This window comes from Panicum virgatum, chromosome 1N, assembly GCF_016808335.1.
Source record: "Panicum virgatum strain AP13 chromosome 1N, P.virgatum_v5, whole genome shotgun sequence".
Classification (NCBI taxonomy): domain Eukaryota; kingdom Viridiplantae; phylum Streptophyta; class Magnoliopsida; order Poales; family Poaceae; genus Panicum; species Panicum virgatum.
This window is the reverse complement of record NC_053145.1, coordinates 7,043,862-7,056,570: the sequence shown is the minus strand read 5'-3', so window position 1 is coordinate 7,056,570 and position 12,709 is coordinate 7,043,862. Positions and strand designations below refer to the sequence as shown.

Genomic DNA, 12,709 nt, shown 5'->3' with positions numbered 1-12,709 from the left:
GAAACCCGGCGACCGGTTAAACCGGCCACGCCAACCGGTCAGACTGGTTGAGCGCAGAAAGCTACGCGGAGACCTAAAACCGTGAACTCGGGAGGGACCCCGTCGGAGCTCGCAGATCTAGTGTTGTCTTGGAGTCGGCAGGCCACCCAAGACGCCCTTGAACGCCGTAGAGACGAGCAAAGAACAACTTGAGCTTGGAAAAGCTAGAGTTTGAGAAGAATAGGAAAAAAGTAGATTGATTGATTCGATTGGGTAGAAGGGCCTCAATCGGCCGTGACCTTTATATTTATAGGCCAGGGAGGACGTACCCCTTCCAAATCGAATTACAAACAAACTCTACAAAGTAAATTTAACCAAACTCGGATTACACAGGACCAAAACGGTCTGACCGGTCGGCCCGAACGGTCAGACCGGTCGGTCCTCACCACGTTTGTTTATAATTTTGTTCTTGAGACACATGGCAAATAAAAATGATGATCTGGCAGAACTTCCCGGGCCGCAAAGATGAAACAATATATATGCTTTAAGGCTCACAAATTTAGCCTGGTTCACCCGGGATGAAATAAAGCCCATCTGGGCCCACAAATACGAAGGCGCTAATAGACACAGACAGCCCATGGCAGACCAGCCCAGCCCAGACAAAGTCGCGAGAACCACCAGATCACGCACCTCCAACCCTCGGCACCACCGATCCCCTTCCCCTCCGCCGCCGCCGCACCTCGTCGTCGTCGGTGGCGATGATTCCGCAGAGCCAGAGCAGCTCCCTGCAGCGTCTCCACTACGTCGAGAATGTATCCTCGCGGCCCGCCCGCTCTCCTCTCCCCAATTTCGGTGGTGGTTAGTTCGGTTCCTGATTACTTCGTCGGCTGGGTGTTTGTTGTTCCCGTGCAGCGGATAGTGCGGGTGCTGGAGCTTGCGGGGGCGGTGATGGAGGATCTGGGAAACCCTCAGGGCCCTCGCACCGATGCAGTCGGCGCGCACTGCCGCGAGTTCATGCTCGCTATGAAGGTAACCAGCCTACTGCGTTCCCTTGTTACCTGCCTGCCAGTGTTCCTAGGTTTCCCGTTACTTCGCCTCAATCCTCGCCGAGGTCATGCTAGAGAGGCTGCAATGGAAAATCAACAGCTGGTTTTAAAGTGCTGTATGCAAGTTTTTGCTCTTGCCAGTGTTACTTGCTTTCCATCAAATTGGCTACGTAAATATATGCATGTGCCCCTAAATTGGTTTTTATTCTAGCAAAATATACGTGCCACAAAATCATGCAGCCTAACTCACTGGTTCATTGTTGTTTTGGTTGGAGTAGGAAATTCAAACTACTTTGCGTGAGGAAATCAAGAGTGCTTGTGAATATCGTCCGTTTGAAAAGTGTGATTACAGCGCAAGGATTGCTAATGAGATATGTTGTAAGAAGCTGGAGTATGTAATCGAGAAGTTGGATACTGTGCAACAGAACCTTGAGCAGAGTAATGATGATGTTTAGTGAGCTGCCTACATATTGGTAAGTGTACTGGACCCCTGTTTTTGGTTTTACTTCTCTTTTCTCTGTTTGTTTAAATTTAAGATGAACTTTCAATGATTAGTAGCATAAACCCCTTGTATGGAGTGTAAACTACATAGGGAAATGAAGAATACTAGTATGATGATAGTAGACGTTCTTCACATGCTCTCCATGTCCACAATAAATTAGGTGATTTCGCTCAATATTCTACTGCCGGGGTAGAGTTTGTGATTAACTCTTTTCATTTTCTTGTTCTTGTACATGTAAGGAAACCATCATGCTCTGTAACACTACGTGCTCATGCATAGACTTTTATTTTGCTAATTATCTTCCCATATGTTTCCATATGTCCAAAAAAGGGGGCAATTGTTTTTCGTCTTTATAATGCTAATGATCTTTTTTGGTACTCATCTTGATGAATTGTCTGCCTTCTGAACAGTGATGAGGTTTCCTCTAAGTTAATACTCATACTGTCAATTATTTTCAGGTTTGGGAGTAACATATATCTGATCGAGCACTATATGGAAGGAACGTAGAAGCTTTCTATCATCATCAACTTATAATAGCAGGATGCTTTGCCCAACTCTAGGACTTTGTCTTTTGGTTTGTTTGTAGTGCATTCTTCGGGTACAGGGTTCATAGTTACTGATTCCCAGTAGCATAGGTCTTGGCTCGAGAAGAATAGGAGTAACATCCTTGGGCTTAAAATGAGGGATGCTAATGCACTGTATTAGCTGATAAGAATTTGCTCTTCTGTATCACATACACTTGCTTCATCCTTAGAACATGCCTTTTGCTTTATTGTTAACGCATTCTTGTGTGCTGCTGATGGTCTTAGCAGGTAAAACATAAAAAACATTTATCTGTCAATAAACTTGAAGTCTATGGCTTATAGAAAAGGATTGGGTATGCCACCACAACAATCTCTTGGAGGTTTATATTCCGTTCTATGATTTTCAATGTAATCTTTGGAGTGTTCTTTTTCAAAATAAAAATAAAAATAAAAATGCAAGCTTGTTCCTTAATCAAGCGACCAATCAGGTGAACAACATGCCCAATTCAAGGATGGAAAGTACCATTGCATGTGAGGTCAAGGAGTGTGGTGGACACAAGATGTTAGCAGACACTCTTAAGGTTATATGTGACATTTACAACAAGTACCTTAGGGAACATACTTCTGCCAAAGAGGGAAAGGACCCACCAGGTGGATTCAGATGAGAGATGGTAGGAAAGCCATGGGGTCATGGGGACACTGCTGCTCTTAAGGGAACTTGGTGAAGGCTCTTCAGGGCTCACTCAGGGCTATGGCTGTTATACATACTTCGACCACTTGACTAGAGAGTACTGCAGCAGTAGTTATGGAGAATGGAAGCCCAAGCATTAGAGCTAGTGGCCAACCTCCATACATGTGCCCATGTAATGCAACACACTACTGATTCCCAGAGAATGGAGAATAGGGCTTAACCTGAGTTCTGATCTAAATTCAGTCATTGATGTCAGTTGATGAGGATGAGACCACATTCCTCATGCAGAAGAGGGTATAGGAGTTGAGGGAGACAATGGACCACGACTGCATTGCCTATATAGCCACATCTTTGGCAGTTGAGGTCCTGGAACCATCTGCGAACAAGGAACCAGCATCCGCATCTACACAACTGGTATAGAAGATGAGGTGGACCAAATGCTTCTGTTGTTTTAGCCATCTATTCTTCCGCAATCTACTGGCATTAGATCAGTCAAGTGTAGAGGTAACTACAATTACTGGACTTTCAGCATTAACTTCCGACATGCTGTTCGTCTGTTCCTTATGATTATCCATACTTTTCCAGCGGAGAATATAGCAAATTATCCTGCTGAAAATACACGGTGAGCCAAATAACTGCACTTGACAATTGCATGATGATGATGGTGAACTCCTGAATGAGTTAGGGAACTGGTAACTATCTCTTTCTTTGTTCATTTTGAAGCATATCTATGTCCATCTTTTTGTATCTCTTCATGCTGCCATTTATCTTTCAATTCGCAACTGAAGCAGCATTTTGAATTAAGAATCAATCTGAGGGATTCACTTTATAGAGACTAAATTGATCGCGAGGGGAAAATTATGAGATTGGTGTGCAGTGACTAGAGTACCCCCATATAAAGGGATCGACGACTGTTTTAGTTTATAGAGACTAAACTGATCCCCAGGGAAAATTATGAGATCAGAAGCACTGACTAGAGATTCTGCTATTGGTATAACTGCATCCATGACTGCAGTTTTCTTTATTAGACAACTAGCTGGTATACCTGCAAGGTATCATTGTTAGATTCAATACTATTAGAATTGAAGTTAATTAACAATATATTGATGTAGCACAGGACATGTAGAAGCAAATTGTTGATTGCAACAATTGGTTTGCATTGTCATTAGTGGATGCCTTAAACTCATGCAAATGTTTTGAAGCATACATTATCTATGTTACAATTGCTTAATGTAAAAACTAAAAACTTGATCTTGGGCATGGGCATGGCCCTATCCTTTGACCACTGCAGAAAACATGATCCAAGAGAGACAAAGGAGAACTTATGGACTGCTTACCGCCTTTTTCTCTAAAAAATTTTCATATATGACCTATGCAATGGAAAATCAGATTAGGCACCTAAGTTGAGCCAAGAGTGCCTATCCAATGGAAAATCAGATTAGACACTCCAAGTATGCCTTATCTGCTAGCTAAGATGCCATGTGTTTTACCTTTTTGCAGAACCAGTGTTTATGATTTGAATCACAATTAAGGACCACCATAGATCAGATGTTTTTCTCATCTCTATTCTTTCACTATATCTCAGTGTGCAGGCGGGGCGGGTTGCGGCTAGCTGCAAATCCGCGAAGCTCGCCACTAATATATTTTGCGGGTTTGAGGATGTCCGCAAGATTTAACACGCGGACAACAAACAGTTAGTGGGCCTTGTGGCAGAAAATTTTAACCCGCATATCCCGCATCGAAGGCAGCTAGCTTGCTTGCCCGGAGACCTGGACACGCAACTCCATTTAATTCACCCTGCTCACCAACGCAACGCTCCCCTGCACGCCGACCGCGAGCTCCGACTGCCGCCGACGCGCTCCCCCAGCTCGCCACCACCTCGCTCCCGCGCCGCCGCTGCGGGCCGCGAGCTCCGACTGCCGCACTCCACAAGCTCGTCAAGCGCTACCAGTGCCGCCCGCAGTCCTGCAAGCTCCACCGGCCGCCGCTACTCCCGTGCGCCGCGCTGCTGCTGCCCCGGCGCCGTTGCTGCCGGCCCCGCTCCCCCACACCGTGCACGCGCGGCTGCCGCGATGCCGCCGCTGCCGGCCTCGCTCCCCCGTACCGTGCGCCCCGTGGCGTGCCGCCGTTGCTCCTGTGGGTGGGAGAGAGGTGGAGGGCTGCGTGAGAGAGTGCTGAAGGGAGAAAGAAGGTTGGAGAAGGACGGATGGGGTCGATTGTGGTGGGAATGTCAACGATGGTGGTGGCTGCGACTGCTAGGTCCTCGCGAGCTCGGTCGTGGGTTCTTGCGGGTTTGTTATTTTGTCCGTGGGTTGTAGCCAGCAGTTCAGTAGCAGCCCACTAATGTTTTGCAGCTGGATCGCATAAACCACAAAAGATAATTTTGCGGGGCGGGTTTGAGGGTTCGTAGAAAAACCTGCCCCGCCTGGAACGTGAACTATATCCTATCAGCTGACATACTTAATCTCATTTTAATATATAGATTCATCACCATACATAAAACCATAATGAGATTTATGTAATGTCTTACTGACAAGAGTTCCAAATATAAATTTATCATAATAGAGCACGAACTATAGATAAAATAGTTTGGGATATATAATCATCAAACGCAATCTCAGGCATGGTTGATAATTATCATTGATATGATTTTCAACATTATTTGGAGAGACATTCAGATTATTCCCATGTCACGATCAGTGAAGCAGTTGGAGTGAAGATTATAGCGATGAGAGATTGCGGGGCCCAGATGCATAACTGCACACTTGAACTTGGGTGGGGCCATGTCGCCGGCGACACCCATGAACAAGGCATGGGTTTAACTGCTTGATCCTCATTGATAATCAGGGTGACATTATATAGTCCCCTTTCCTGCTACAACCTGAGCACAGACTCTTGAATATTTTAGAACTAACAGACTCCTGGACCAAAACAACTCCAAAGCAAATCAAACTAATACTAACTGACCAACTCGACTAACATGATGAAGAAACCACCGATAGACTCCTTGAGCTTGCGTCTGGCCTAGGGGCCCCAACTCCGTTGGCATCACCACTAGGAGCAGGGTTGGTGTTAAGCTAGACATTTAGTTGATTCGGTCATTGATCATGCGCTGTATCTCAACTAACTTGTCATGGAAAATTTTCAAATCCTCATATCCCTTTCCCTCAAAGTCGCCATTTAGCATGCCCACCAGCTTCGGGTCACAATTCTTCATCCTGGCCATTTGCTCCTCACCTTGGCGGTTTGCAGCCTCTAACTGTTTCCTCAGCTCTGCTTCCTCTTTCATGAGCTTTTGCATCACAGTCATCTTAGCAGTGCCTTTGCTATTGCTAGCATGATCTACAAAGAAGCAGTTGGTGTGAGAGTTGAGAGTCTGATAGAATATTGGTTAAAGTAGTAATGCGTACTGGTGGATGATAAGATGATACCTGTGTTTTGTTTGTCCATTCTCGATGAACCCTTCACAATTCGCTACGCAATGTATTCTAGTGCCTGTCTTCTATCTGTGTGTGAAAGCAATGTGCAAAGACTATGGTGTACCTTGACGACGCGCATGCCCTTATATAGAGATTTGTATGTTTAGGTGGTATTAAATTTTTAAAGGAGTAAATTAATGCATTCTAAATTGTACCGTCTAAAGATTGGATCCATCCAGCTCTGAAATCTTGGTAGGCATGATATATAACACTGGCATGGAATCCAAGGTACTTTTTAGCAGGTAGTAATTGCTGAAAGGCGTATATTTAGTAGGATTCGATGTGTGCAAAATTTGACTGCAGAAAGTTTGGATACAGCCAATCTGGAAAAATATATGGGAATGGAAGATGATACCGGCTTAGAAACAAAAAGCGCATTTTTAGCAGGTAGGAAATGTGCATATTTGGTGTATCATGTACTGTAGCTATTAAATGTGTAGATGTAGGACTATTCAAGTTAATTAGGAACATTTTTTTTGAGTATTTTGTCACTTTTCTGGTGAGTGTTCATTGCAGATTGTATGCATATATTTTGGAGGAATATTTCCAGAGTGAGAAATAGGTTGCCTTAACAAATCCTACTTGCCTTGGCTACCTTCTTTACCCTTGCACACCCGTCGAGTAAAACAAGAAGACCTTGCTCATTCAGCACTAAGGGAGTGACAACCCAATTTTTTTTCTGTTATCACTGTAGCTAGATCAAGATATGGCATGGCACCAGGAGGGTTGCAGCTTAGCCCTTGCTTATTTAATATGGTGCGTCGCCAAAGGGGTCATGACCCAAACAACAATTTAAACCTGGTTTCATCTGCATAAGAGTAATAAAGTTTCTCGTTGACTTTGCATCTCAAATTTCAGTGCTTGGGACTGTCTATATTGAAACCACTAATATGTACTTAGGTCTCACAAGTTATGATTTTACGAGTGCTAATATGCAGGCTTGCAAATTACTTTTTAGCAGTATAGCATTGACCTTTTCTGTTTACTGCGTTTTTGGCATCTAAACTACACTGGAATACATTGCTCTCACTTTTCAGCTATTGCAGATTGAACAAATCTATATGAATAGAGAATGCATGAATTGGAAGCAAGGTGAAGAAGATATGTCTTCCCCAGACAAGGAAAATAGTTGTGTTTGTCGTTGCAGGTAGATGTTTCCTTCGACTCTGCATTTCTTAGCAATTTTGCAGCCTAAGAATGTTACTCTTAGGCAGCACATTTTGCCATGAACCAAGATAATTCCTTCGGGGTTTAGGGAAGCTAGAAGGTGACATTTCTTCCTTGTTATCTTTTTATTTCAGTGGTTGCATATGGGCACTATTTTCTGCTAATGGTGCCATTTCGATAGCTAAACCAAAAGGAAGTAGAGATCAATACTGATCCTAAACTGTATTGACCTGTCCATGTTTTGCAGTTGCCTGTGCGAATTGGCACATAACCATCCCAGGGTGCTGAGACACTCGTATAGATGCCTGGTCGACTTTCTGATGGACAAATGGTCTAGTGCCCTGTTTGTTGGTTAATGCATGTACTGAGTTGTTCCTGATCTGAGTAAGTGCTGTTTGACAACATCAGAAGGCGAGGCTTAGCTATCAGTATCACATTGGGCGTGCTTCTCCGCAACCTGATTTCTGGGTGCCCAAGCATAGTATTCATGTTAATAGAAACTCTCCAACTTTGACTCGCCACCCTAAACTGGTTTCCCATTTATTCGAAGTCAGGTATGATCGATTGGTTCATTGAGTTGTTTGTTGAAGTTAAAATTCAGTGCCACCTCAGAATTTTTGAAGCTGTCTGTCAATTAATCCATGGGCTGTATCAGGGCACAGTTTCTTTGCTTGATGGTACCTTGCAGACTGAGATGGCTGCAATTTTTACCCATTTGGTTTTGTATTTAACAATTGTAATGACCTTTCATACCAACAAAAAATATTCTGTGATCTGCTAATTGCTATGAACATTCGAAGTGTATCCTTTACGTTAAGTCTCCCGCATGACGATCACATCGCATAAGGCCTGCTGCTGTTTGGCCGGGTTTAACTCTGGGCTATCCACGTGGGTGGGCCAGAATTTGAGTTCAAAATTTGTATGTACGATGCCTGAATAGCCAGGCGAGCCGTAAATAAATGTATTCGCATGCTATTTTTCAGTGTTTAATCAATAATTTGTTTTCGCAGGCCATTTGCATTTCAAACAGTTATCAACTTGGTTCCATGCCTATTATAGACTCGAAAAAACTATTAGAATTCCCACAGTTTTTTCTTTATTTTTTTTTCTCTTTGTGCAAGTAACAAGTTTTAAGAAAATTAACCAGGAGCACACAAATTGCTACCTAAGTAAAAAAATAAAAATGCCCAAATAGTAAAATAAAGACCCATAAAAATGGGCTTGTATTGTGAAAATAAAGTTTGAAAGAGAACCAAATGAAAGAGCAAAAAAAAGAGAAAAGGCTAAGCTATTAGCAGTTGTTCTTGTTCCCTCCAAAATCCACAATAAATTTAAGAGGATAAGCAAAGCTTCCCCTGCCTTCACTATCCCCTCCTCCCCTCAGCCTCTCATCCTATCCATCCAAGAACCCAGAAAATTCCAGACCCGGGAGCGCGCAGAAATTAGCGCCAGCTAGCCAGCCAGCCAGCCGAAGCAGGCCGCAGCCATGGCCGCCCCCGCCTCGACCTCCCTGCTGAGCACGCTGCTGCAGCTGCCCCTTGCCCCGTTCTCGGGGAAGAGCTCGCCGCCGTCCGTGGTGCACGTGGCGCGGCGGGCGCCGACGGCGGTGGTGGCCGCCAAGGGGTACAATGTGCAGATCCTGGTGGACGAGAACGAGGGCGAGGAGTCCATCTTCCGGCGGTTCCGCCGCGAGGTGATGCGCGCCGGCGTGCTGCAGGAGATCAAGCGCCGCCGGAGGTACGAGAGCAAGAAGGACGAGAAGAAGCGGAAGGCGCGGGAGGCTGGGCGCCGCAACCGCCGCAGGTAAACGCCCGGGCACTTCTGCTCGCTTTCCTTGATGCTATAGACCAACCGAGCTAGCCCATGGAAATTGGATACGATTGTGCACGACCCGTCTCAGGGTGCTCTGTGCTTGCGCTTTCTTGTTCTTGGTGATGGAATTGATTGTTCTTGTAATCAATTTCCCTGCACACAGCTATACGAGACAGTGACAGAGTAGTGGGCATAGATGTTCAATGTTCGTGCCTGTCAATGTCAGCAGATGGGATACTATGCAGTTGTGGTGATAATTGACTCACAATTTGAATTTGGTGCGGTTGATTTTCGAATTGTTGGAAGGTTCGATGTTTGTTGTTGTTGCAAACCTACAAGTAGCTGTGTCCAGAGTTCGTCTTAGTGATGTAGGGCAAGATTTCTCTATTGCAAGGTAAAGTTTCCAGGTTTAAGTTAGTATTGTGCTGACCAGTTTAACTTGGTTATGGAATAGCTGAATAAAGAGATATAGCAGCTGGTAAAGTTTCCAGGTTTAAGTCAGTATTCTGCTCTATAACCAGTTTAACTTGGTAAAGGGATTGCTGAATAAAGAGAGAATATCAGCTGGTTCCTGCCTTGTTGCTACTGATTCAGTCATTTCATCAGTGCATTGTGCATTGTGCATTGTTGTTAGGTTTTGATGGTATTGTGTAGTGTGCTGGACGACTCTTTTGGATTCCACTGCTGGCATCCTTAGGACTAGGCAATGAGCCAATGACTATAGACTAGTTCAAACAAGCCATGATAAGTTCAGCTCAAATGATGCCTAACTAGGCAAATTTTGGACTTTGGAGGGCATCTCTGGTTCCCACTATTTTTTTTTGAGGGGCAACGGGAGGGGAGAGGATCCCCTACCTGATTTCATTTCATGGTACAGCTAAGCTATGCTACATGGTACATCAATTTTAACTAAAACTGTATGTGCTGAAAACTTTGCAGGCGCATGATGGATGAACCAAGGTTCCCAGAAGAAGATGCAGGGGCAGCTGCAAGAGCTCGCGATGAGGACGATGACAACTGGGAAATTGACGGCCTCCTGTGAAACAATGGAGTTCATAAGTTCAGAACCGGTCCAGATACGAAGTTTCGACATTTGAGTTCTTTTTTGGGCATGCAAAGCACAAAACTGTATTGAGTTTTGGCAGTGTTCATTTCCACTTCAATTGTACGATCGCAATGTGTAACTAAATCTTAGCTAACGCAGCATCCTTCGCTAGCTTTCACGGAGACCTTGTGTCCACTGCGTTTCAAATCCGTCTTTTGCATCTGTTTCGATACCGTTTTTTAGATATGTTTATGAACAGTAGCAGATGTAGGATTGAGCCTAGGGGGCTCTCCTGTTCTTCTTCCTCCCACCTCCTCAAATTTGTAGGAGGGGCTCCATGGGATTTTCAGCGGTAGGAGGGGTTTGAGCCACTTAGACCGACCGTTGGATCCACCCCTGTTGATGAAAGTTCAGAAACTGATCAGCGACGGTGTTTACTAAACCGCATCTGTTCCTCTTCCGCAGAGAATATTATAATTACAAGCTGCATTCGGATAAACAAATTAGGTTTTTACATTCTTTGCCCCTGCTTTGAAGTGCAATTGTGGTTTGCCCTTATTTTTTTAACTTTATGATTTTGACCTTTATTTTTCACAAATCATTGCAATTTTGTTCTTAGTCTTTGTGTATTTGACCCTGTTTTGACCGTTGACTAGGGTAAAATCAAATTAACTTGTGAATAGTAAAGGGCATAATCACAAAGTTAAAAAATATGGGCAAAATCATAGTTACACTCCAAAGTAGGGGTAAGATTACAAATGCCCCAACAAATTACACCTTTCTTGCATATGCTTCCTATGTTCATAGATATAAGTCCATCTAGGTTTGACCTATAAATCAATAAAAAGATGCATTATCTTGAATGAAAAGAACTACTTCCTCCGTCTATAAAAAAAATGCAATTATGGTATTCATGCTGGTCAAATTAGTTTAAGTTTGATCAAATTTATAGTAAATAGCATTAGTGCTTATATCTCCAAATAAATTTATTATGAAAATAGATTTTATAACTAATCTAAGTTATTATTTTATATGACTTTAGTCAAAGTTGGTATTTTATAATGAACCTAATAATATCAATCTTTTGTTGTAATTATATTTGAAATAGATTATACATATCAATACATCCTTACAGTTCTTCGGGTGAAAACCTAACTCCGGCTTGTCGGATCGGTGATGATGTCATTTTCAAAGTCGTGTTCTCCATGGAGGCGTCGCCTTGGAGTTTTGTGTATCTAAACTCAATACCTAAGCGGAGTTTGTTTATGTGGTTTCTATGTGGAAGGATTTAACAAGCAACCGAAGATTCAAACATCAAATTTCTAAGCAGATGAGAGATGTCTTGGATTGGTGCTGCGCAAAGCTACTGCAGGACTGAAACATGAACAAAGAAGAAGATTGAAGTGTAGTCATCTAGCTTTCCTGCTTTGTTTTAAAGATTTTTTTCTTGTGCTTTTTAATCCCTCATTTTGAGATTTAGAGTCTAAGAGCTCTTATAGTTTGATTGTAGACATTCACACATGTGAATGTTCAAGTTTGACTCTGAATGTTCAAGTTTGACTGCAGGAAGCTCGACTCGCAAAGCTTGTGCGTGTGAAAAACAAAAGAAAACCTTGCTATGTTCACTGTCTTCCTGGCAGGAAGATCTGAGTCTGAACAATCAGGATGACTTTGCTAACCTCCCCTGACCCAAAAATAGTAGAGAGAGAACTGTCCAAGTCCAACGTTAGGGAGGGGCGGTGCCCCAGCGGTTGCTCGCGAGAGGCGCCTCCGTGACAACCGGTGGCCGTGCAGCCGCGGAGGCCGCTCGCAGCCGCACGCCTCCGAACACCGGCGGCAACCAACCAACACCAACGTCCTTGACCGGGTCCGCCGTCCCGGCGCCGCTCCATGGCCGCCTTTTTAGAGCGCCGCGGGCACCTCCTCTTTCTGCCTCGCTGAACCTCCACGAGGATCTCCGATCCGCGCTCGCGATCCACTGCCACCGTACCGTACGTACCGTATCTCCCCGCATCGATCGCCATGGCGTCGTCCACTCCCGTGTGGCTCCTCCTCGCGGTCGCGTGCGCGCTGCTGGCCACACTCGCCGGCGCCGACGCCGTCCCCGTCGAGGGCCTCCCGCCTTCCATCGGCGGCACCGCCGTGTTCGGGTGCAACCCGGCCACGGACAAGACGTGCAAGCCCGACGGCCCGAAGCTGCTGCCGGGCGGCGGCGTGGACATCGACGGCGACGGCGACGAGGACGAGCTGCCCGGGTTCGACCCCCACTTCACCATCCTCGGTCATGCCCACTGATCAATTTTGGGTACGGTGGCCGTGTCGTGTGTGTGTCTTCGATCTTGACGCTCTAATCTGGACATGATGTTGCGTTTGCGTTGTACTATTGTGAGCATATGATGGTAATTAACAAAGAATCTCAAGCTCTCTAGGTTTTTCCTTTTGGAGATTAACGCAAGCTCTCTAG

At 44.7% G+C, this 12,709-nt stretch overlaps 3 protein-coding genes across 3 annotated transcripts; all 3 read left to right on the top strand.

Annotated features, from left to right (window-relative positions):
- Positions 1-617: 617 nt before the first annotated feature.
- LOC120654905 (mediator of RNA polymerase II transcription subunit 11-like) lies at positions 618-8,169 on the top strand. The gene is made up of 6 exons (XM_039932587.1): positions 618-791; positions 892-1,008; positions 1,304-1,498; positions 1,986-3,246; positions 3,328-7,488; positions 7,636-8,169. Exons 1-3 carry the CDS (start codon positions 738-740, stop codon positions 1,478-1,480), a joined length of 348 nt encoding a protein of 115 aa, XP_039788521.1. The 5' UTR covers positions 618-737; the 3' UTR covers positions 1,481-1,498; positions 1,986-3,246; positions 3,328-7,488; positions 7,636-8,169.
- Positions 8,170-8,714: 545 nt separating this feature from the next.
- Positions 8,715-10,452, top strand: LOC120654904 (30S ribosomal protein S21, chloroplastic-like). The gene is made up of 2 exons (XM_039932586.1): positions 8,715-9,191; positions 10,140-10,452. The coding sequence occupies exons 1-2, from the start codon at positions 8,875-8,877 to the stop codon at positions 10,240-10,242; spliced, it is 420 nt and encodes a 139-aa protein (XP_039788520.1). The 5' UTR covers positions 8,715-8,874; the 3' UTR covers positions 10,243-10,452.
- A 1,260-nt stretch (positions 10,453-11,712) lies between these two features.
- LOC120654906 lies at positions 11,713-12,687 on the top strand. Its single transcript, XM_039932588.1, has one exon. The coding sequence runs from the start codon at positions 12,268-12,270 to the stop codon at positions 12,538-12,540; it is 273 nt and encodes a 90-aa protein (XP_039788522.1). The 5' UTR covers positions 11,713-12,267; the 3' UTR covers positions 12,541-12,687.
- Positions 12,688-12,709: the final 22 nt, after the last annotated feature.